Genomic DNA, 25457 nt, shown 5'->3' with positions numbered 1-25457 from the left:
TTTGAGTTCAGGCCCTATGTTGGTTTCTGAGCTGGGCGTGAAGCCAACTTAAAAAACAAACAAACAAAACCCCCACAAATAAAGTGAAAAATACTGATTGTTAGTTTTCTTCAAGGAGGCATTTGTTAAGCTCCAGGACTTTGCCTGTGTGATTCTGGTTAGTCTTTACAACCATACAGGTTTTCTTAACCTCATCTCCATTTGACAGCTGAAAAGGCGGCCCAGATTTTTGCTGATTTGGACTCTGGACAAGTCTGTCAGTCCCAAGGCTGTGTGATCCTGTGGCTCCACAAAGTTCTCCATGCCTTGCTACAGAATTGCCAGGGAAGCTGCCTGACCTGCATAGCATCCCTGGCTCCTCATTCCTTAAAGAAAAGCTCATACTTGCAGCCTGGCTTTTGAGGTGTTCATACCCACATGCACTCTGTGCTCTGGCTTTGTCAGGCATGCATGTATGCCTGTGTCTCATCCAGCTACTTGATATGAATGAGAAGGCAGTAAGAAGGTAGGAAAGCATCCAGAGATGGGATATCAGTGGCCAGAGTTACCCATGTCTTCTACTAATTCCAAATCCATGCCTCTTCCACGAGACTCAGGATCCCACACAGCTGGCAGGAAGGCAACATTGAGATGCATGACACAGAAGTAAAGGTGCTCCATTCTCACCATGCTTGAAGATTCTGTGATTCTAGCTATTTCCTCTCCTGAACGTCAGCTTCTGGACAACTTTCTAGGAAAATCATAGCTTTCAGATAATTCTTCAGAAAACTCAAATCTGTATTTACTGATTTCCTTCCATGAAATTGGAAAGCCAGCTATAGCCCTTGGTGCCTAGCACAGCCAGAAGGACCTTGATGACTCGCTTGGAAGGAGACTCATGTGAGGTGGCCTGCTAGCTGCAGAAGCCTCAGATGCTTCATAGTCAAGAAAGTGACCTCTGTGCTGGGAAATGAATTTCTGCATGGAGAAGCTGGGGCCATTAAATGACATCAAAGATTCCTTCCGGTTCCGATGTTTCATAACTACCCATTTCTGGAGAGGGATCAATAACAGGGGAAGAAGGTGGAAGTTAGAAGGAAAAGGCAGGGGAAGCCAGGATGATTTGGTATCCAATGCGTGTTCATTTATTTTACACTTACAAAAGAAATCGCCCACCCCTCTGCCCCATTCCCCAAAAAACAGTCTCTTTTTACAAACATTTAAAAATTAAAACCAAATGAAGATAGACAAGTTAATTTCAGTACAATTATTTTTCAATGTAGCTGTCATAATTAGAGTTTAAATTTCCTACAAGTGACCAATGTCCAAGTGACTTATAGGGAAATCCTGATTATTGGCCAAAAGGAAAATTCCGTATTACAAGTTAGCAAATTCTAGTACAAAAATAGTCCGTGTTGGAATAGCCTTTCCTTTTACATAGGTCTCGGGTCAGTCTACTGACTGCATAATACACTAACATTTCAGGGTTCTCTCTTTCACAAATGGCTCATTCGTCATAGCTGAAGCAGCACGATGCCTGCAGTGGCAGGGACTAGTGTCCACCTTGGGACCGTGCTGGAAACGGCAGGCCTGGGAGTGCCTCACTGACCCCAGGGCAGCAGGGCAGGGCCCCAGCCCCAGCTCCGCACAGGGGTCCTGGAGGGAGGGATGAGTGGCGGGCAGAGCTGCCCCCTTCTGAGGGAGCAACAGGCCCAGGATATAGGGGAAGTCCGCCCAGGTAGCTGGGCCAGCGCTGGCACAGGACAGCCCGCCTCCTGCCAGTGTCTCCTCGTCCTTCTGTAGTCTGACGAGGTGAGAGGGGGCCCTGTGCATTATCAGCAGCGTGAGGGTGGCCTTGCCCTTGCTGCAGCGAGGGAAGGTGTGGGCAGGCTACTTGTCCCTCAGGATGTCGAGCTGCTCCTGACACTCGGTAAAGAGGCGCTGAAAGCGGAGATTCTGCCCGATGACTGGCAGCAGCTCCTTCAGCAGCTCCCTCTTCCGCAGACCCTGTGGACATGAAGAATGACAACTGAGTGCAAGTGTCAGTGAGGAGACCTGGATGGTGCTAGGTTTCCCTGGCCTGGCAGAGACCCTGTGTCTGCCCATTTGACCCCCAGACACCTCCTGGAGAAAACAGGGATGGATGAGAACAATTTCTCTACATGCTGGGAAGCTCCAGGCAAGCTAAAAGTCTGAGCTGGAGCATACGAGTGGCAGGGAGCAGGGGAGAGACACAGTGCAAGGTTACAGCAAAGAATACCAGAGTAGGTTCTGCTCCTCTGTGTCCCCTAAGTCTGCTCGCACAGTCACTGCTGGCCTTCAACTGCACTGATTAGTGGCTATAGTAACTTAGCCTCCAGAGCAGGATGGGAGTAGGATATTAGGGTAAAAGGGCATGTGGATGGCCATCCAGGAGGAGTTGTTCCCTAATGTGAATGCTCTCTGGGGGCCTGAGGTCAAGTCTAGGGGTGAAGAGGCACCTGGGAGGCAGTGGCTGGCCTCTTATAATCCTGGGGCCTCTGCCCTTGGGCCTTGCCCAGGGCTCTTTTATGCCTGGGTGTACTGGTACCATGGTCTGCCTGGGCTCTTTTGCTATATGCACTGCAAGGAGGGGTCTCCAATGCACAGAACCCTGAGGAGCCCAGCCACTGCAAAGAAAAAAACACCAAACGATAACTCTGACCACTGGAAGAGAAGGAAGGTCCAGGATGTTAAAATAAGAATGGCAGAAAGACAAGGAATTATAGAAAAGAACCGAGTGTAGATATTAAGTTTGAGAAACACAATGGTTGAAGGGATGGAATCTGCAGAGGAATGGACACTGCTAAAGACCAAGTCAGAGTGGAGACAGATGGAGGACCAGACCATGCTTGAGAAGGGAGGTACACAGAGAGGAAAATGCAAGAGGAGAAGCCATACAGGATAAGTTAAGGCAGATGGAGAAGGACGGAAGGGCCCAATACCTATATAATGGGTCCCACAGGAGAGAGAGAAAGAAGAAAGAAGGAAATATTTAAGGAAATAATACAGGTAGATTTCACGCAATTAAAGAAAGTCAAATGGCCTTAAGTTGAAAGCCTCCCTGAGTGCTGATCATGTAAGATATGGAAACAAAATAAAGGCCATATATGAAAAGCCCACAGCTAACATCATACTCAGTGAAAAACTGAGAGCTTTTCCTCTAAGATCAGGAATAAGACAGGGGTGCCCACTCTCACTGCTTTTTTTTCCAACACAGTACTGGGAGTCCTAGCCACAGCAGTCAGATAAGAAAAAGAAATAGGAATCTAAATTGGTAAGGAGTAAGTAACATTCACTATTTGCAGATGACATGATACTACTATACCATACTATATAGAAAACCCTAAAGGACTCCAAAAAACTACTAGATAAATGAATAAATGAATTCAGCCAAATAACAGGATACAAAGTTAGTATACAGAAATCTGTTGCATTTCTTCACACTAATAATGAAATAGCAGAAGAGAAATTAAGAAAACAATCCCATTTATAATTGCACCAAGTGTAATAAAATACCTAGGAATAAATCTAACCAAGGAGGTGAAACTGTACTCCAAAAACTATAAAACACTGATGAAAGAAATTAAAGATGACACAAATAAATGGAAAGCTATTCCATGGTCATGGGTTAGAACAGCCAATATCGTGAAAGTATCTGTATCACCCAAGCAATCTACAGACTTAATGCAATCTACTTACCAAAATACCAACAACATTTTTCATAGAACTAGGAAAAAAGGGGCGCCTGGGTGGCTCAGTGGGTTAAAGCCTCTGCCTTTGGCTCAGGTCATGATCTCAGGGTCCTGGGAGTGAGCCCCATATTGGGCTCTCTGCTCAGCGGGGAGCCTGCTCCCCGCACCTGCCGGGCCTGCCTCTCTGCCTATTTGTGATCTCTGTCTGTAAATAAATTAATAAATAAATCTTAAAAAGAAAAATAAAAGAACTAGGGAAAAAAAAGTAAGATATGGAAAAACAGATATCTAGACATGTAGAATGAAATATATAGAATTTGAGAGTATCAAAGATAGAAAAATTCTGAAAGTTTCTAAAAAAACAGGATCATATCACCTACAAAAAAGGAGAGACCAAGGTACACAATGAAGTAGTATTTTTAATATATTAGAAAAAAACCCTCACAACCTAAACCTTTTTTTTTTTTTTAAGATTTTATTTATTTATTTGACAGAGAGAAATCACAAGTAGACGGAGAGGCAGGTAGAGAGAGAGGAAGGGAAGCAGGCTCCCTGCTGAGCAGAGAGCCCGATGCGGGACTCGATCCCAGGACCCTGAGATCATGACCTGAGCCGAAGGCAGCGGCTTAACCCACTGAGCCACCCAGGCGCCCACAACCTAAACCTTTTTACCCAGTTATTCAAACAATAGAGTATAATAAAAAATATTAAAATAATATTCTTAGGCTTTTAAGACCTCAAAAGGCTTGCTACAATAAAGATCTACCATGAAAATGTTTTAGAGGAAATACTCAAAGTAAGAAGAGATAAATCTAGATAATGCTACAAGAGATATGAAAAGAAATGTGGATAACTCAGGCTAAAGTTTATGTTGGCCTTGAGAAAACCAAGAAAACAAAGAATATGGATGGTTTGAGCTTGGTGATTTAAAAAAAAAAAATCTGTCAGACTGGATAACATAAAAAGTCAGCCATCTGATTTTAGTAAGGAATGTTTAAACATGGATGAAGAAGGGTTAAAAATTAAAGACAGAAAGATATGTTAGTAAAGAATGAAAAGAGAGCTAGTATTTTTAAATTACCAAAGTAGATTTTGTTACAAAAACATCACTGGGGAAAGGGCCAATCAAAAGAAAGAGACAAAACTACCCTCAGGGAGATTTTAATACACACTCAACTAGTGATGGGTCATAGAAAGGCAAAAATCTGCAGATTCAGGTAATCCGAACTGACCAGTTAGTAAACATAACTAAATGGGTATGTATAAAATGAAAACAAACAGTCTTTGGCACATGTGGACATATAAAAAATTGCTCTAAAAGCAAACCTCCACAAAATAGCAGGTATCATGTACACAGCAGACTGGCATAGCCAAATATAGCCCATTATTTATTTTTGTAAATAGTTTTATCAAAATGTAGCCACCCCTGCCTATTTGTTGGTCTATCACGCTACAACAGCAGAGTGGAGTAGTTGCAGCAGACTGTATGGCTTTGCAAAGCCTGAAATATTAACTCTCTTCCCTGACAGAAAAAGTTTACCAACCCCGGATATAAATCATCTTCTCTAACCAAAATACAATTGAGTAGAACTCATGACTGATTAATCGATTAAGTTAATTAACTTAGTTAACTGATATTTAAAAATGATTTACAAGTAAATGGTAATAAAAACACTAACTGTTGCAAAACTGTTGTAGAAATGCCACAGAAATGGGGCTTTATAAGGATCCTTACAAACATAAAACATCTTCTATTAGAGAACATAAAAGAATGACAACCAATTACCTGAGTCTGACCTAAGGTGGGAAAGAAGGGAGGAAGGGAGGGAGGCAAAGAGAAAGGGAGGGAAGGAAAGAAGAAGATATCAGAAAATATATATTAAAAATGAGCCTCATAACTGGCTGAGTAGTGAATTCAGTCTGCCAAGACTGGGAAAGGTGGCCATTTTTTCAAATGCCCAATATTCAACAAAAGACCATGGGGCATACAAAAAAACAGAGAAACATGGAAATGATTGGATATGGTATTGGCCCATTCAAAATCACAAAATAAACATCCAGAAAACTGACCCTAATGAAACATAGGCCTAGAACTTATGTGACAAAGACATTAAAACAATTGCCTTAAATATTCTCAAAGAGAACATGAACAGATGGACATATCAGGAAAATGGTATGTGAACAGAATGAGAGTATCAACAAAGAGGTAGAAATTATAAAAAAAGATCCAAACCAAAATTCTAGAACTTAAAAACATAGTAACTAAATAGAAAAATTCAGTCAAGTGGTTCAACAGTAGACATGAACAGACAAAGAATCAATGAACTTGAAAATGAAGAAAAATGAAAATAGTCTAAGGGACTTATAGGACACCATCAAGCAGACCAATATATGCATTATGCAAGTCCCAAAAGAATAATAGAAAAAGAAAGGGGAAAAGAGCTTATTTGGAGAAATAATGGCTGAAAAGTTCCCAGGGTTGAGGAAAAACATGAATTTACAAATCCAAGCTCAACAAATACTCTATGTAGGAAAACCCAAAGGAACCCATACCATGATAGATTTTACTTGAACTATGGAACATCAAAGATAAAGAGACAATCTAGAAAGCAGAAACTTGGCTCATTGTGTAAAACGCATACTCAATAAGCATATTTCTCAGCAGAAACACTGAAGGCCAGAGGGCAGTGGAATGACATATTTAAGGTGCTAAAAGAAAAACTAACATCTGAGAATACCATAGTCAGTGAAACTACTCTTGAAAAATAAGGGAAAAACAAACACATTTCCAGATAAATGAAAACTGATGGAATTCACTACTATTAGATCTACCCTACAAGAAATGCTAAACGGAGTCCAAGTTGAAATGAAAGGATACTAGACAATAAAACAGAAAGTTCTCTGGTAAAAGTAAAAGTAAGGACAAATAAAATAACCCATATTTTGTAATTTTATTTGGTAATTCCATTTTTTTATTCTATAAGATTTAAAAGACAAAAGCATAAGAAACTATAAGTCTATGTTAAAGGCTATAGAATATATAAAGATATAATTTGTGATTTCAATAACAAAGTGGGTGGAGTGGAACTGTAAGGGAGTGGGCAATTTTTCTGTATACAATTGAAATTAAACTGTTATTAGTTTAAAATAGATTGTTATAACTTCAGAATGTTTTTGTTATCCCTATAGTTACTAAAAAGAAAATATCTATAGAACATACATAAAAGTTAAAGAAGAGAATCAAAACATGTCTCTAAAAAAATCAACTAAAATGCAAAGTAAAATAGTAAAGGAGGAAATGAGGAACAAAAACTATAAAACATACAGAAAATAAATAACAAAATGGCAATATTAAGTATCTGTCAGTAATTATTTTTTGTCAGTAATTATTATTATTATTATTATTATTTAGAGAGAGAGAGAGGAAAGGCAAAAGGAAAAGGAGAGAAAGAGAATTTTAAGCAGGCTACATGCTTGGTGTGGAGCCTGACATGGGACTCAGTCTCCCAACTCAGATCATGACCTGAGCCAAAATCAAGAGTTGGATGCTTAACCGACTGAGCCACCAGGTACCCCTGCAATAATTACTTCAAATGTAAATGTATTAAACTCCCCAATTAAAAAGAAAAGAAAACAACGGGTAAAAAACCAGAATCAAACTAGATGCTACCTACAAGGAACTCACTTCAGAGCTGAGAACACATACAGGTTGAATATAAAGGATAAAAAAGAGAGTCCATGGAAATAGTAACCAAAACATAGAAGAGTTGGCTATACTTGTATCATACGAAATAGATGTTATTTCAAAAACTGTTAAGAGACAAAGAAGGACATTGTATAATGATAAAAGGGTCAATTCACCAAAGATGATGTAACAATTATAAACATATGCACCAAACATCAGAGCTCCTAAATATATGATGAAAACATTGAGTTGAAAGGAAAAATAATTCTACAATAATTGTAGTAGACTTCAATATCCCATTTTTGATAATGGATAGAACAACCAGAAAGAAGATCAATAAGGAACCAGAAGTCCTGAAAAACAACATAGACCAATTGTACATTATGTACATATATAGGACATTCCACTCAACAACAGCAGAATCCACTTTTCTCAAATGCACATTACACACTCTCTAGGAGAGACCACATGTTAGGTCAGAAAACAAATCTCAATAGGTTTAAAAAGACTGACATCATAAAACTATCTTTTCCAATCACAATGGGATGAAACCAGAATCAAAAGCTAAAGGAAAACTGGACAATCCACACATATGTGGAAATGAAACAACACATTGCCTTTTTTTTTTTTTTTAAGATTTTATTTATTTATTTCACAGAGAGAGAGAGATTACAAGTAGGCAGAAAGGCAGGCAGGGGTTGGGGGTGGGGGAGGGAAGCAGGCCCCCTGCTGAGTAGAAAGACCTGATGCAGGACTCCGTCCTAGGACCTGAGATCATGACCTGAGCCGAAGGCAGAGGCTTAACCCACTGAGTCACCCCTAAATAACACATTGTTAAGCAATGATTCAAGAAGAAATCTCAAGGGAAATTAGAGAATATCCTGAGACAAATGAAAATGAAAACAACATACGAAGAAATATAGGATCCAGTAAATGCACTTGTTAGAAATTTATAGCTGTAAGAATCTACAAAGAAAGACCTCAAATAAATACCATAGCTTTCCATCCTTTGAAACTAGAAAATAAAAGCAAGCTAAACCCAAATCAAACAGATGCTAGAAAATCATTATTTCAGAGAAAATAAAATGGAGAATAGAAAGATCGAGAAAATAAATGAAACCAAAATGTACTACTAGAAAGGATCATCCAAACTGATAAACTCGTAACTAGCTGGACTAAGAAAAACAGAGCGAAGACTGGAATGACAATCAGAAATGACACAGGGACATTACAACTGATGTCACAAAAGTAAAAATTATAAATATGGGGTTACTATAAGTAATTGTTCACCAACAAATTAGACAACTTAGATAAAATGGACACAATCCTAGAGACATATAGCCTACTAAGACCGAATCATGAAGAAATACAAAATCTGAATGGATCTCTAACTAGTAAGGAGACTGCATCAATAATCACCAACTTCCTAAAAAAAGGAGCCCATGACTTACCAAATGGCTTCACTGGTGTATTTCACCAATTATTTAAAGAAGAATTAATAACAATCTTCAATTGATGCAAAAAAATTTTTTTGATCAAGTTCAACACTCTTCATTACAAAAACACCCAGCAAACTAGTAATAGAAGTCAACTACCTCAATATGATACAGACCATATATGAAAACATCACACTCAATGTTTAAAAAACTGAAAGCTTTTGCTCTAAGATCAGGAGAAAGGTGAGGATGCCAGCTTTCACACTTCTACTCACCTTAGTACTGGAAGTTCTAGCCAGAGCAAAGAGGCAAGAAAAAAATAAAAGGCATCAATATTGGAAAGGAAGAAGTAAATTTTTTTGTTTGTAGACATCATTTTATATGTAGAAACCCTAAAGACTCTACAAAAAACTTGGTAGAACAAGTGAATTCAGCAAATTTGCAGAATAGGAAATCAGGTCACCAAAACCAGCTACATTTTTATATACCAACAACAAACATTCTGAAAAGAAAACTAAGAAAACAGTTCCGTTTACAATAGCTCCTGAAGAATAAAATACTTAGGAATAAAAAACTTAACCAAGGAGGTGAAAGACTAGTACACTGAAAACTACAAAATGTTCCTGAAAGAAATTAAAGAAGACACAACTAAATGGAAAGACAGCCCCTGTTCATGGATTAGAAGACTTAATATTGCTAAGATGTCAATATCATCAAAAACAATCTATAGATTTAATGTACTCCCTATCAAAACCCTAATGGTGTTTTTCTACAGAAATAGAATAATTCATCCTAAAATTCAAATGGAATCTCAAGGGATCCTGAAGAGCCACAAGAATCTTGAAAAAGAAGATGAAAGGTGGAGGCCTGTTTCTGACTTCAAAACTTATTTCTGCTCTTCCCATAAGTGGCCTGAGGTGACCTCTGAAAATGGTTCACTATTTACTTGACCCAGAAAGCCTTACAAAATCATGCAAATCAAGAGGTTCAAAGCTTTGTGTTCACTTTATGAATGCACCAAAAGTTTGCATATCTGAGAAGCCACCACGTATCTGAAGGATGTCATTATATAGAAGCAATGTGTGCCATTCTGTTGCTATAATTGTGGAGTTGGTAGGCGTGCTCAGGTCAAACACTGGGGGTGGGCACAGTGTCAGTGACCCGAAAAGGGTGCTGAATTTTTACTGCACATGCTTAAAATTGCATAACAATGAACTTAAGGGTTTAGATGTAGATTCTCTGGTTATTGAGGATATCCAGGTGAACAAACCCCCCGAGATGTGTTGAGAACTTACAGAAGGCATGTTTGGATTAACCTGTACATGAGCTCTCCCTGCCACAGAGATGACCCTTTACTGAAAAAGAGCAGATGGTTTCTAAACCAGAAGATGCGGTTGCAAAGAAGAAAAAGATATCCCCAAGAAAATGAGGAGACAAAAACTTAACAGTCTGGTTGGGGTACCAGGTGGTGGGTATTATAGAGGGCATGGATTGCATGGAGCATTGGGTGTGGTGAAAAAATAATGAATACTGTTATGTTGAAAATAAGTAAAAAATAAACTTAAAAAAACAAAACAAAACAAAACTTAATGGTCTGAGAATAAATTCTGCATAAAATAAATGTAAGTAGAAAAACACCCAAAACAAAAACCAACCAAAACCAACCCCCCCAAACTTACTTCAAAACTATTATACCTTTTAGTTTTGAACTATGTGACTATATTACCATCCAAAATTAAATTAATTTATTTATTTAAAAATATTTTATTTATTTATTTGACAGAGAGAGACACAGTGAGAAAGGGAACATAAGCAGGGGGAGTGGGAGAGGGAGAATCAGGGAGGTGGGGCTTAATCCCAGGACCCCAGGATCATGACCTGAGCTGAAGGAAAGATGCTTAATGACTGAGCCACCCAGGCGCCCACAAAATAAAATTTAAAATAAAATAAAACTCAAACATTTAATTAAAAAATCAAAGGGGGTGAAGTAAACTGTTAGAAACAAAGCAGAATACTCTGTCTGCCTCTGGCAACAGAGGAAAGCTGCATGAGGATCCAACCTGAAGGTTGGTGTAAAAACCAACTGCCACAGAGTACCATCTCCCAAAATGGGCTCTCAGTATGTCTCTCTACTGTTTAAAGCAGCAGCCGGAGACATTGCTCATCACCACATTTTTGGCCATTGTCACAGGTCCTACCGTGAAGACTGGCAGAGGGAGGCTTCCAAAACCAGGATCTGGCTGGGAAGACAATGGCCAGCAAAGAGCTCTGGCGCCTGAAGGATAACTGTTTAGTGACCCAGCCCTTGGTTTTCAGTCTCCCTCCTGTGCAGACAGAGCCATGATCTTTGAGGGAAAGAAGCCTGGACCTTTGGGGTCTCCTGAAGCAAACTGGTAATTCATATCACAAAGAGTAATTTCCCAATATATGAAGAATTCCTATGAACCAATAAAAAAAATATAACAATGAAGTATTTCAATAGATAGTTAAAAAAACAAAAGGAAGTGTAAGTGGCTCTAAAATATACTAAATGATGCTTCCTAATACGCCTCTTGGGAGGGCTGCTGAGTCAGCATTGCTGGTTGGTTGTTTTTTGTTTTTTAAAAGCATTGCTGGCTTTTTTTTTTTTTAAATTTATTTATTTGACAGACAGAGATCACAAGTAGGCAGAGAGGCAGGCAGAGAGAGAGAGAAGAGGAAGCAGGCTCCCTGCTGAGCAGAGAGCCTGAGTCGGGGCTCAATCCCAGGACCCTGAGATCATGACCTGAGCTGAAGGCAGAGGCTTTAACCCACTGAGCCACCCAGGCACCCCTAAAGCACTGCTGGTTTTAAGTCCATCTTCCATCTACTGATCCTTTTTCCCCGTAACTCTGAGGATCAGTTACATTGGAATGATCCATTCTTACTGTTAAAGTGTTTATGGAGAAACTCAACAAGAGAGCAGGGTGCTCATACTCCACAAACTTGCCCTTAATATCTAGATAAAGAGATAGTAAAAAAGTTTTTGTAAAAAAGGAATAAATTCAGCATAGTGCTGAAGTCAGGAGGAAATGTGGCAGACATCAAGAGTTGGCTGTGTCCATACCTGCTCTAAAACCTCTCCTATATATGCTTTACTGGTCACTTCCCCAGACTCCCTTGCAATGAGGGTGTTCAGGTGACTTGCTGGTTGCCTGTGAGGCACAGACTAGCTTTTGGGAGAGCTTTTCTTTTTCTTTTTCCTTTTTTTAAAAAGATTTTATTTATTTGTTTATTTTAGATTTTATTTATTTATTTATTTGACAGAGATCACAAGTAGGCAGAGAGGCAGGGAGAGAGAGATGGGGGAGCAGGCTCCCCGCTGAGCAGAGAGCCCAATGCAGGGCTCTATCCCAGGATTCTGAGACCATGACCTGAGCCAAAGGCAGAGGCTTAACCCACTGAGCCACCCAAGTGCCCTAGCTTTTCTTTTTCTGGTAAGAATTGTAGATGCTATTGGTACTGGTTCCCCCCCCCCCCCCCGACTGACTTATTTGGAGGACAGAAAACAACAACAATATTTCAGTCACTTTTGGGAGTACCACTTACCTGCAGCTGAGAGCATTTGTCATAGATACCAAGGACCATGAGCAGACTAGCTGTGTTAGGCAGTTTACAGAAGATGAAAAGCAGATGGGACGGAAAGGGAGTGTCAGGCTCTTCTGGGCAAAGCTCCAATAAGGTGTCCTGCTCAGAGCTGGTAAGAATAAGTGGCAGGAAGGAGAGGGAGAAAAGAGCACATGGCTAATAAATGGTGGCCTGTCTGTGCCTCCTTCCATCGGCACCTTATTGGCCTAGTACCCCTGCCTTCAGTCTGAGACAGAAAGCTGTTATGTAGAGCTCCAGCTCACGTCTTGGGCTAATGCTCCCAGAGTGGCAGCTAAATCACAGAATGAGGCTCTACAACCTGTCCAGGGAAGAGGTTGGTCAGGCACATGCTGACCTATCTCCCACTCAAGAAGACATACTGTCAGGGTACCCCAGAGCTGACGTGTGGTAGGGAATTACTGGTAATTTGGAACCACCCTTCCTATTGAGGTACACAAATACCTACACAAGTATCTTGAGGTACACGGAGGTACACAAATAGAAATGGACCTCAGGGAGCTAATGTGCTAATGACCTAGGGTTGAGCTGGGATGTGGGGAAGGTAGAAATTCAGAGAGGGATGCCTTTGCCTTGGGAATGTTTATTGATGAGAAAGAGGCTGAGCGAGCTTCTGTCAGACTTGAGGGCCTAGGGAGACAAAAGCAGGGGCCAAAATGAAAAGTGGGGATTCCTGTTAAGTCATTCCTCTTTGTGCTGACACCCCAAAGGGATGTAACCCAGAATAAAGGTAAACCAGAAGTAAATCCGCCCCTACACAAATGAGTGTCTGGCTTTGAATCATGAGACAGCCCGGAAAACCTCAATCCCAGAACTGGGCTGAGGGGAGTCTGCAGTGCTGCTGGTGCCTCAAGAACTGGCAACAGCAAATAAAAGCACTCTGTAAAAGAAGATAACATCACCTGAGGCCTCAAACCATTTCTACAAATAATTTTTCAAACATGTCCAGCAGATAGAAATGATCAGGCACGTAAGGAAACAAGGTAATATAAATGAGACCCGGCAGAGACATTTATAGGCAATTGAAACAGATCCAAGAGGGCTCCCAATAGAACTATCAGACATACAACTTTAAAACAACTAAGGTTACTATGCTCAAGCAGATAAAAGACTAAATTGAAAATATGGGGGGAGAACTGCAACCATAAAAAATGATACAGCAGATTTTAAAAAGAGAGGGCATTACATCTCTCTGAAAATGTGGAAAATGGAAGGGAAGATATCACTGAGGAAGAGAACCAAGGTAGATCCACAGAATGAATGAAAGAAACAGACTTTCAGGTTTGTGGAACTTCAAAACAAGAGATGGAGCCAAAAGAACTTACACAGCAATGGAAATCAGATTTGCAGCAGAGATTTTAGCAACAACAGTGGATGTTAAAAGTCTGTGGTGCCACACCTTCAAAGATGTAAGGAAGGGGAACTGGACTTTGAAGTTAGGATTCTAGTAACCAACCAAATTAAGATCTACTGCTACAAAATAAAAATCAAATAAAACACACAGGCCATTCACACACCAAGGCCTGTAGAGCCTGTGAGGTCTGACCCTCCACCCTTTCTGACTGCAACCCATTTCACCCTCCCACTGCCATTCTGCTTGGCTATTCCTTCCACACGGCAGGCCCTTCCACCTTGGGCCTTTAGACTTGCTGTTCCCGCTGCCTGTATGTTCTTCCCCCAAACATTTGTGGGGCTTTGCCCTTCACCTTTTCTGGTCTCTGCTCAGTTAGTTAAGACTTCCTTGATTACTCATTATAAAATAGCATCCTGCCAGTATGCCCCTGGCCACTTGATGTTTGTTCTCAGCACCTACCCCCACCCAACACAATACATGTACTTGCTCAGCTGTTTAGAATCTGCCTCTCTGCACAAGAATGGAGACCTAGGAAGGTGGGGGCCGTTAGCTTTGTTCACTGCTCACTGTCCCGTGCCAAGCCAGAGCAGGTGCTCCATCAGTATTTGCTCAGTGACTGCATGAAGCAGGGGAGCTAACTTATATCCACAACCCCCAATCCCTCACCAAGCTGGTCCTTTCAAGGCACTAGCAGGCACACGTGCAAGCCAAAAAATTTGGAGGTGACTATATGCATGTTCATTATTCTCTGTCTCTTAATCTATTCTACCCATCCACCCACTAAGTCTTGTTGGGTCTGCCTCTAAAATACAACTTCAATCTGTCTCCTTTCCCCTCTCCATGGCCCTCACACTGATCCAAGTCACCTTTGTCTATTGCCTGGACCGCTACAAAAACAAGTTCTGACTGCTCTCCTATGTCAGTTCGCATTACCACCCCTGCTAATCGATCTCTTGCCACCAGCTCCTCCAAAGCTCCAGCTCCTCACAAGATCTCAGTGATCTTCTTTCCTGCTCCTCTGTCTTACCTCATCTCCTACCACCCTGTCCTTTGCCTACTATGCTGCAGCCACAGTGGCCTCCAGGTTTGCATTCACTATCACCTCTACCAGGAGACTCCCAGGTCCTGGTAGAGCTGGTGCATTTTCATCCCTGGGTTTCATCCTAAAAGACCCCTCCCTCTCATGTCTTCCCTGGCCATGCGTTCCCAGGCCCCCTTGTCTGATTGCTCTGCTTATTTCTGGGCATAGTATAATCCACAGTCTAAAACTATCTTGTTGACTGAATTGCTTCCTTGCTTTTGTCTGCCTTCCTATTAGACTGGGAGCTCCATGAAGGCAGGGAAGGATCTTTCATCTTCTCTACCGAACAAACCCATAACCCCAGCAGGCAACTCTCCTCAGGCTGAGCACTCTCTAGGCCCCTGATGCTGAGGGCCCAGCTGCTGCCTGGCAGTGCAGTGCTGGCATTTCACCCTCCCACTGATCCTGGGGCCTGTGGCAGTGTGCTCAAGAAGACTAATGGGGAAGAATTCCAAAGCACTTTGGCTTATTTTTCATCTCCACTTTCACTTTTCAAGACAGAATTCTTGTGGCAAGAACGAAAGCAGCACCTACCACTACCGTTGACTCCCACTGGCTTCCAGTGGAGTAGTGAACCGGACCCAGTAAGTCCTTGCATATTTCTCGGAGCCGGTATTCAAACCCTAATTACGGAAAAAAACAAAACAAAACAAAACAAAACAACAAAACAGAAATAGGAACACATTACAAAAAGAAACAAAAAAATCAAGAATATGCTAAGTTGTTGTGTATAGCAAACCAGATTGAACAAATGTTTATTTTATTGCCTGCTTAGAGCAAAATGCCTCTTGCATGTCTCTCAGTTTGGGGCACTGAGATTCATAATGACAGACTCTCACTCAGGAACCCACTCCCTTGACAGCATAAAGAGCAGCCCCTCTGTGTGCTGGGCCCATGGGAAAAATAAATGTGGCCAGCTCTGGGAAAAACTCCCCAAGGTGATGGGAAAATGCAGGAATTGTGGAAGGAGGGGAGTGGGCTAGTTAGATTTGCTTCAGAGAAGACATGTTGGTAGTGAGAGGAGATCAGCAGGGTCAGGAGGCAGCCTGCAGGAGATGGCAAGGGTATGAATTTAGGCTGAGGAGGTGGTGACAGAGTGGAGAAGACAGGAGAAGCAGTCACGGGCCTGTCAACTCATGGGTTATGGCACAGGTATGTGGAGTGCCAGAAGTGCTGGTGGCAGAATGTGGGGGCCTGTCAGCACTGGCGGCAGCTGAAGCCACAGGGAATGATGAAATCACCCCAAGATGAGGGTAGAGAGTAAGAGGGTGATGCTGGAATCTGAGGAATTTTAGAAGTGAGAAGGGTCTTCCTTTACAATTTGAGTCCTTTTATGGTCAAGGAAGCAAGAGATAGAGTGGAGGTGACTTGTGTATGGACGGAGAAACAGACGTGTGGAAGATGGACAAAGAGAAGCAAGTGGTAGAAGTGATCCCACAACTGGTGCAGGCCCTCGAGGAGGCAGCGACCTCATACAGGGCATCAGGATGAGTCCTGATCAGTCCCCAGGATGAAGAAAATTAGAGAGGCCAGGGGAGCAGTCTCCCCAGTGGAATGGGGTATAAAGCCCAGATGGGACAGGAGCATCCCAGCAAAGGTATGGGTTTGGGAAGACTGATTATTCAGAAGAGTCAGTGACCACACAGGCTGGGCAAACACACAGACTGGGCAGGAAGAGAAAAATTAAACTCCTGTACGGAGTCTGCTGGGGAGGGGCAAGGGACTTCGAGTTGGTCGGCCATGGCTGTTGTCATCAGAGGTGTATATATACATGTCATCAGGGGCAATGTGGCATGTCTGAGTTCTGGGAATAACATTTTTAGGGGTTTGGCATGTTTTTCTCTTTTTCTGTACTCTAAATTTTAAACAAAATAGGGAGGGTGTCGTCAAAAGCAAAGCAGGAAGGCCAGGAAAGGCTGTGGGGAAGGCTGCTTGCTCTGTGACCAGGCCTGGAGCTGTGTGGTAACACAGGGAGCTTTGGGAGGGCTGGTTCCCAAGCCACAACCCTGGAGGCCAAGCTCAGGGAAGAGGAAGACTGGTAAGAAAAACACCACACATGCCTAGCAAACAGATGAAAGGCTATTTATTGGAGGTCGCCCTGAAAGCAGGATGGCCACCTCTTTCAACAAACCTAGCTTTCTGTTGGCCAAAATGGGCAAGAGGAGGTGGTGGGGAAGATACTGGGGAAGGGAAGTGCTGGCAGGGAAAGCTGGGCTGGAAGGCCATGGGAAGGCACTGGATGGGCTGGCCCTTCCAGGCCAGGAGGGGCTTGGGGGAAGAGAAATACAGGCTCACTGGATGCTGCCAGAAGATGCCCTTCCCTGGTGTGACCAGCTGACCACTGAGGATGCAGGGTGTGAGGGAGGGCAGGAGTGTGAGCATCTCATCTGCTCCTTTGGAGAATGTCTATCTGAGCATCCTGTGCCCCCACCCCCTCCTACCTTCAAACCTTCTGGCCCTCAGGGCCTACCTGATTCAGAGCCTCAGAGCCTCTAATGCTGGATGCCTGCTGAGCTGCCTTGATTATAGCTCAGGCTAAGAGATGGGGCGAGGGCCATCTTTGCCTTGATTCACAGGCTTTCAGGAGGGTCATGTTGGGACAGAAATTGAGTCAGTCCCAGAAAGATGGAAGGGCCGCAAGAAACCTCACCTTCATTCACAAGGTACCGAGCGTAGAGGAGGAGCCAATGGCGGTACTCATGGCTGGACTGCAGGGTGAGTGCCGCCGCAACCTGATTCTCCAGATAGGCCAGGGTGGTCTCCTGCTGCACTACATGAGGCACGGAGAAGAGCCGGGCTGCCTGTCTTCCTGAACTGCAGAGACCGGCAGAGCAAGCATCATGAGGCAGTGGGTACTGCATGGGTCAGGAGGCTGCTACCTCGAGCCCCTGGGCCCCAGTGAGGAGCCAGTAAAGGGGCAGGTGTCCGACACCATGCTGGCTAACCTGTCCCCATGTCCCGCGACAGGCCTCCTGGTCACTCTAGCACCCCAGGTGTATCCCACCTGTCCTTTCTATATCTAGGCCTGAGGTGACAGGTCAGCAGCTCATTTCTCCCCACCCCAAATACTGCCCATCACGGTGTCCATGACTCATAGCACCTCAGACCGCCATCTATGCCCTGAAGTGACAGGGCTTGTGACCTAGCACCCTGAGATATTACCCAACGTGGGCCCACAACCCTTGGCACCTTGAGCCGACTTGTGCTAAGCAGCAGTTAGGCAGAGGGCTGGGCAGTCAGAGAGCAGGCCTGGGTGGGACTCTGCTTGCATGACCCAGCCACCTCCCCCACACTTGAGTCACCTACGTGGAGGCACGGCCCTGGACTATGGCTAAAGGTCCGGAGCATAGCATGGCATCCTGGGGAGGCAGGCTGCTCCTGAAGTCCGCACACTGGGCCAGGGAGTCCTGCTTGTCAGAAACCAGGTTCCTGGGGAGGCAACAGCAGGAGCAGAGGTCAGAAAAACCAGGAGGTCCACCAGAAAGGCTGGGGGTGAGGCCGCCAAGGAGCAGGTACCACATGACTCTGCCAGAGTGTCAGCAGAGGCCAAGTAGCACCGCATTCTCCCCACAGGGCCCTTAGGGACAGGTTTCATGAGGCAAAATCAATGACGGTGAAGGTCATCAACAGGGTTCTTGCTGGGACCACCTTAGTACCATAGTCTCAGAACTTGAGGACAGGAACCTGTGTATGAAGTGTACACAGGATGCCCACTTGCTGGGGGCCCATACGGACTGGCCCTTGGAAGCGTCCAGGAATGCCAGGTGCTAGCCTTCCCGAGCCTCTCTAGCATCCCAAGCAGATAGTTTTCACCTTCTTGGGACCTTTCACATCTTTGTTGAAAACATTCCAGCCACACTTTAAAAACAGTTGGGTGAATTTGTAAAATACCAGGCCAACGTTTCCCTTCTTAAATAAGTTTCCACTTATTTAAGTTTAACTTATAAGTTTCCAGTCTGTTTCCACTATTATAGTAATCACATAAAATACACAAGTTTGCAATTTGGGAGAGCTGGGAATGGGGAGGCTTTTTTTTAAAGATTAAATTTTACTTTTTTTAAATTTTAATTTTGTTTTTAAAGAATTTATTTAATTGAGAGAGAACTCAAGCAGGCAGAGTGGCAGGCAGAGGAGAAGGAGAAGCAGGCTCTCCACTGAGCAGGGAGTCCAATGTGGGACTCAATTCCAGGACCTTGGGATGATGAACTGAGCCGAAGGCAGCCACTTAACTGACTAAGCCACCTAGGCACTCCTTAAGATTTTATTTTTAAGTAATCTCTACACCTAACATAGTGCTCGAACTTAAAACTGTAAGATCAAGAGTTGCTTACTTTAATGACTGAACCAGCCAGGGGCAGCGGCTCCCCATCCCCTCACCCTTCTTTTTTAAACTCAAGAAAGAAATCTCAGTGGGAGGATAAACTTGTGCCTGGCAACTCTTAACAGAAGAGGGCTGGAAGGCAGCTGGTCTGGGTATGATGGACCAAAGGTGCAGGCAGAAGAAAAGAATTTCTGATTGGCTGGTACACAATGTACACACTTCACAAATCTGGATTAAAATCTTGGAGGAATAAAGATTTTGCAAATACAGAAAAGGCCTCCAAACTCCAAAATGGGCCGAGGAAAGACAGACCATGACACAAGGTGAGTGACTATGCAACCTCATTAATTTACAAAGTCATCCAGAAGTACTACTTAGCTCCTGCTAAGCTACAAGAAGTGAGGAATGATGGTGAAGTTGTTATGAAGCCGACTCACTTATGCTGACAATGGCTAAGGAGGTGAGGCTGGAAATGTGTATTGACAACCTTAAGAATTTTCAAATGCCTGTTCCAAACAAAGTGATCTCAGGAAACAATGTAGAAGGAAAGCATCCCTGCCCACAGGGACAGTGGAGCCTGTACTGGCAATTTTGAACTCTCTCTCTTCTCTAGCAGACAGAGTCCAGCAGGGCTGCCACCATGGCACCCACTCCAGGGCTTGACTGTCAGAAGCCGAGTCAGGCAGGCCTGACTGTTTTTGTTCCAGCTCAGATGGACACTCTCCCAGAAGGGTAGGGCCAGGAGCTGGCTTACTTACCATGTAGAAAGTGATGGATTAAAGCAGTATGCCTTCCCATCAGACAGATTCATCACTGGGATTCCATGCTGTGTCAGCAAGATCTGTGACACTGTCATGTCACTTCCTGGGGAGACAGCACAAGAATGGGTTCTTGGGTGTGTTCTGATCAGCAGGTGCCTGCACACACACCTAAGGAGAAATGCAAAGCACAGCTCCCACAGTCCTAGCAACAGGTGTCTTAACACTTACACATAACTAGTCAGTCACTGCTCTACTCTGCACATGCTGGTCTCGCTGCTATCTATACGCTATTCGTCACCTCTCAGGGACCCATTAAAACATGTCCCTGGAGAGAATGCATTGTCCTACAACGTACTGACATCCCCTACAATACAAAATGCCTCAGGCTGGGCCCAGAGCTTGGCTCTCCATCTAGGCTGAACAGGGTGCTTCCATGTCAGGAACCCAAGCTGCCAAGTCCTCCCCCAACTCCAACGTACAAGGGGAGGTCCACTGCTGAGGTTACCTGCCAAGATGGAGTGTAGAGATTCTTCTTTCACCACAACCACCTGTCTGTGAACATCCCTAGGAGGGAGAAAGGGAACAGCTTACTCTGCAGCAGGGGTAAAAGCATCACAATGTGCCCCAATGATCAGACCCCACTCCATGGTCCCTGGTACATACCCAGCCCTTGCTTTGAGGAGAGGGGCTCTGTACTAGAAGTGGCTTCTACTTCCCATGTGTCACTACACTACCTCTGCACAAGTCTATAGCAGAGGGCCTAGGAAACAGCTGTGGGCCCCGCCACCAACACCATGCCAACTCTGGGAGAAGCGTGGCCATGCTCTGGCAGCCGAGATCCCCTTTCTGGACCCTGGCACATGCAATTAGGCATTGTGATTTGTCATGAGGTTTCAGGATGCTCTAACGATGGCAGCAGGGCCAGGCAGCTTGTGCCACTTCCATTGCACACTCTTCCTCCTCCAGTGCGGGGTGGCTATCACAAGCAATGTGTGACTGACTACTCAGGGCTCCTCAGGGATTAAGATGCCCAGGCCAGCAGGGCCCCAAGACATGTCTGCCGAGTAGCCGCCTTTGCTGCCTTCCTTACCCTGCAGTGAGAGGGGACCTGCACAGTCCCCTCCCATCCTGCTTAGAGCCCACCCCATCTTGGGCCTGCCTCTCACCAGACAGATAACGTGGCTGCAGCAGTGAGCGCCATGACGTAGGAGCCCGTGCAGTGCAAAGTGGAGATTGGGGATGGCAGGAGGATGGGAGGGAGGAGGCGGCGACCACAGGCGGAGAACACGGACAGCATCCTCTTTTCACAGGCAACACATACCACGTCACTGAAAAGGCAGAGAGGGGACAGGTGTCATGATCATCAGGAGCTGTGGCAGAGGCAGCAGCCCTGAAATGCAGAGCCTTCCCTCTGTCTGTGCTTGACCCGTGCCTGCTGTGGCCTTCCTCTGAGCAGGTGCAGCAAAGTAAGAGGTGGGTGAGGCCTTGTCCAAGGACTGGGGCAGCAGGGCTGATGCAGCCTAGTCTCAATGAAACCTCTGATTAAGAAGAATGTGTTCTCTTTCCTTCAGGGGCTGCTTGAGCTTTACTGAGCTCACACTAATGCTAATCCAAGGGGAGCCCACAGCAAGGCCCAGGACACAGGCCCATTTGCCCATTGTGAGTGCCTGGGATCAGGAAGCTCAGTTTGCTTATCTTGGCAAAGAATGAAAAAGAGGTACAGAATTATGGTTTCTTTTAAGTGCAACACCATGCACTCACTCAGGGTCCATGGGAACCTGACCTAAGATCGAAGGTCAAGTACTCACAGACATTTTGAAAGCATTGTACATGCAGCCTTATGATAACTGACTAAGGGCTTAGTTAAAGTTACTGTATCTAAGCCAATTATCTTTGCAAAATCCTTTTAAGAGTCAAAGACACGGTACTGACTAGAGACCCTACACCTCAACAGGCACCTGAGGAAAATGCTGGTCCTCTTTCCAGATCAAGCACATGTGAAACAGCGCTAGGGCATCATGGCCTGGAAGTCCATGGGAAGACATTAGGAGACTAACCACTGAGTTAAGGTTCCCCTCAAAGTGCAGAATATGGAGAGGGCTGGGCTACGGACTCACAGGACAATCAGAAATCCATCGTGACTTCTTTAGTTGAAAATCTGGGGTCCAGAGGAAGAATCATCCCATGTTAGAGAGAGCCAGGCAGAGTTCAGCCTGGAACCTGAGACTTTAGGAATATGGCCAGATAAGGGAATCAGAACATCGGGGTAGAAATCCTGCCTGGGTTGACCCTCAAAGACAGTTTCCCCACCTATAACATGGTGATAATGATACTGACTGTATTAGGTTTTGTGGGGGATGCGAAGACATGCTTAGCCTAGGGCAAGGCATGGCACAGGCCATTGTGGAAGCTAGCATGTAGGGCAATGCCTCCTGCCTCAGACAGTAACAGGGCCACACAGCATAGCACATGGTGCTTGTCTGACATTAAAAGCTGGTTTGGGTAAAGACCCTCGCCCTTACCAGCTGCCGGCAGCAGTGAGGATCCGGCTGGTGAGTACTGTCTCCCACTCCTTCCCTTCCCGGTTACACTTCAAACGACTTAGCTTCACACCCCCCACGGCAGTCACTTCATTCTCCACTTCAATGTACATGGAGGGATCGGAGCTCACCTGGGTGGAAGAAAGCAAACACAATGTCTTATCAGGTGATGGTGGGCCCACTGAGACTTGGGTCATGTGACAGGTGAGATGATCAGAGAGCCCAAAGTAGGAGAAAGACAGAGAGGCAGACAGAACTGGCTGGTAAGTAGGAGGGTGGCAGTGTGTGCAGTAACAGGGTGGGACAAGAAGGCTAGATATTTGGATGTGTGGCCCCTAGGGCCGGGCGAGGGCTGGGAGCTTGCTTGGTCTCATCTCTTATGCCCAAGGAGCTCATGGACTAGATACGCCTATATGGAAAACCCAGGCAGAATGGGTGAATAGTTTGTACTCATGTGGGCACAAAAGTGGGTGACTGGGAAAGACCCGTTTATAGACTCCTGGAAACCAAGAATAGCCCCATGCAGCACTCAGTGGTAAAGGCCCTGGATGGGGGTTGCGGGGGCGGTGGCTAGGGTTTGGAAGGGGGTTTGTGTGCCCTATTTCCATGCACAACAGCAACAGGAACAAACCACGTGGGTCCTTATCCTTAGGCCCAGAAGACCTGTAATGGGAAGGGCTGACATCAGCTCTCAGGTGTCCCAGGAAGACCAGCATGCATGGGACAGTTGTGCCCAGTGGAAAGTGACCTCCATGTGGGGTCCTAGAAGGTGTTCTGAGGACATGCACCTGAGCTGAGGAATAACAGGCATGAACCTAAGGCATGTCCAAGGTCAGGTGCTAGATGGAATGAATGGAAGGCTTCTGGGCATAAAGGATTCTTTGTTTTAGAGGTGTGTTTTGAATAAGCACACAGTCATAAGCTTCTACTTTAAGAACTCAAATAGCCCCGATGATGACAGGGACAGGGCCAGCAAGGGAGGATGACAGGGAGGTAGGCCATTACCATGCAGTCCAACCGTACCAAGCCCAAGGCTGCCCAGGGTGGAGTGTGGAGCTCAAGGAGGCTTCCAGAAGAATACCTGAGACAAGTTTTGAAGGAGCTGGCCATCCAGAAGATGGCAGCAGGACTATAAGAGCAAAGCATAGAGGAGAGAAATTCGAGGTGGGGGCAGCAAGGAAGCCCCTGGGGAAGAGGCTAGTTGATCTGGCTCTGATTAACTATAACTTCCCCCAGAAAGTGATGGAGAACCATTGAAAAGCAGGTTTTACAGAGGGGGATGGTGGACAGAGTGTGCAGGGGTAGGAAGCCTGCTCACCTGGAGGGTGAATGCTCTCTGGGGGCCTGGCATGGGTAGTTTCAGTGCAGGTGCTGGTACAGACAAACACACGGCGTCCTTCTCTGCATTCAGGGCAGCTGGGGACTGCAAGAGGAGAAATGTCTCTGAGCCCCGCCCCAGCACCGTAGGGCAAAGTCAGGTAAAGGTTAAGTCACCCAATGGTGAAGCCAGGCAAGTTCCCCAGGCGTTTCCTCCTACTCTGTGAGGGTGAAAGTGCAGATGAATGCTATAAAGACCCCCACTTTCCAGATGAGTAGTTGACCCCAGGGAACTGGTCAAGGACTCTGAATGGGCTGAGGGCAGATGTGGGGGCCTGCAAGTTTCTGCCGATTGTTCCCACACTGATGAGGCACACAGTGGCATGCACCACCTCTCCTATCCCACTCGGGCACGTGCAGATTCCAGCACTGAGTTCCCAAGGTGGGCTGGGGGAGACTGCATGGGCCCACTGGCCTCACCTGGACAGACAGAGACACAGGCATGAGCCGAGAGTCCTTCCGAGGCCGCCCTTTTTTCTTCTTTTCCACTGTTTCCACCTCAAGCTCCAGTTTTCGCTTGGACAGCGAGGATGGCTTGGCCACAGGGACCTTTTCGTCGCTGTCACTGCTGCTCTCCAGGAGGTCCCGTGGCCTCAGCTCCTTCACAAGGTTTTGCTCTTTCAACCTGCACAAACACAGACATCCATGGCCTACTCCATATGACTACTAAGTTTATAATAATTAATAAAATCCATACTCATCATCAAAAATTAATAAATAAAAATAGTAAAAAATAACTTCTTGTTTCTGCCCCAACATGTGAAGAACTTGGAAGTCATTACTCTCATTCTCTTTTTTTTTTTTTAAAGATTTATTTATTTATTTATTTATTTATTTGACAGAAAGAGATCACAAGCAGGCAGACAGGCAGGCAGAGAGACAGGAGGAAGCAGGTTCCCTGCTGAGCAGAGAGCCCGATGCAGGGCTTGATCCCAGGACTCTGGGATCATGACCTGAGCCGAAGGCAGAGGCTTTAATCCATTGAGCCACCCAGGTGCCACAATTACTCTCATTCTTAATGAGGAAAGCTGAAAAAGTGAAAATCAACAACTTTTCTTGGATTCATCAGAGAAGTAAGATCACAAGGCAAACTACCACCCTGGAAACTGGAGATGCCAGGTGAAGACAGAAAGTCGGAACGCACCTGGAGCTAAGCCCCTGGAGCCCTAACTAAAAGGAAGACTTAAAGTAACTGGTTCACTGCTGGAGGCTGAGTGTGGGCTGGCTTGTAAATCAAAACTCTTGGGGGTCTGGTGGCAGGAGGGTCCCCACACTTATGTTGGTTTTACCTCCAGGAGCTCTAACAGGCTTTCACGGGTGAAGATAAGGGATGAAAAAAATCCCCTCTGTTCTTTGGGCTAGTGGAGGGGAAAAAGAACCATTGAAACATAGTCAGAGTTCCCTTCTCCTTAACAAAAGTCTGCCTTCAAGTGAAACTACTTTACTAGACCCCATGTGACTTAGTGGCAGGGAAATTAACCAACTATAGCCTGGCCCCCCCATCCACACCCCCACCCTACATAGACTACAGAATTCTTCTGAAGGTCATAGCTCAGGGTCACCAGTCCAAAAACAACTGAAAAAGA

General features: G+C 44.8%; 1 protein-coding gene across 7 annotated transcripts in view; it reads right to left on the bottom strand.

The window, feature by feature from the left end:
- Positions 1-1101: 1101 nt before the first annotated feature.
- Positions 1102-25457, bottom strand: part of HIRA (histone cell cycle regulator) — an 84090-nt gene continuing 59734 nt past the window's right edge. For 5 of the 7 annotated variants that reach the window (XM_082697424.1, XM_082697427.1, XM_082697426.1 and 2 more), the window contains 9 exons: positions 24292-24496; positions 23813-23917; positions 22477-22625; positions 21121-21282; positions 20460-20518; positions 19952-20057; positions 18179-18301; positions 17523-17686; positions 1102-1986 (listed from right to left, as the gene is read on the bottom strand). In XM_082697424.1, coding sequence (XP_082553550.1) covers positions 1532-1986; positions 17523-17686; positions 18179-18301; positions 19952-20057; positions 20460-20518; positions 21121-21282; positions 22477-22625; positions 23813-23917; positions 24292-24496 — 1528 coding nt within the window. In that variant the 3' untranslated portion in view covers positions 1102-1531. Of the gene's footprint in view, positions 1987-15406; positions 15496-17522; positions 17687-18178; positions 18302-19951; positions 20058-20459; positions 20519-21120; positions 21283-22476; positions 22626-23812; positions 23918-24291; positions 24497-25457 lie in introns of all 7 variants that reach the window. The other 2 variants (XM_082697430.1, XM_082697425.1) reach the window with 1 other exon arrangement.

Source organism: Mustela nivalis (assembly GCF_964662115.1).
Source record: "Mustela nivalis genome assembly, chromosome: 14".
Classification (NCBI taxonomy): domain Eukaryota; kingdom Metazoa; phylum Chordata; class Mammalia; order Carnivora; family Mustelidae; genus Mustela; species Mustela nivalis.
This window is presented reverse-complemented; position numbering and strand designations above follow the sequence as displayed.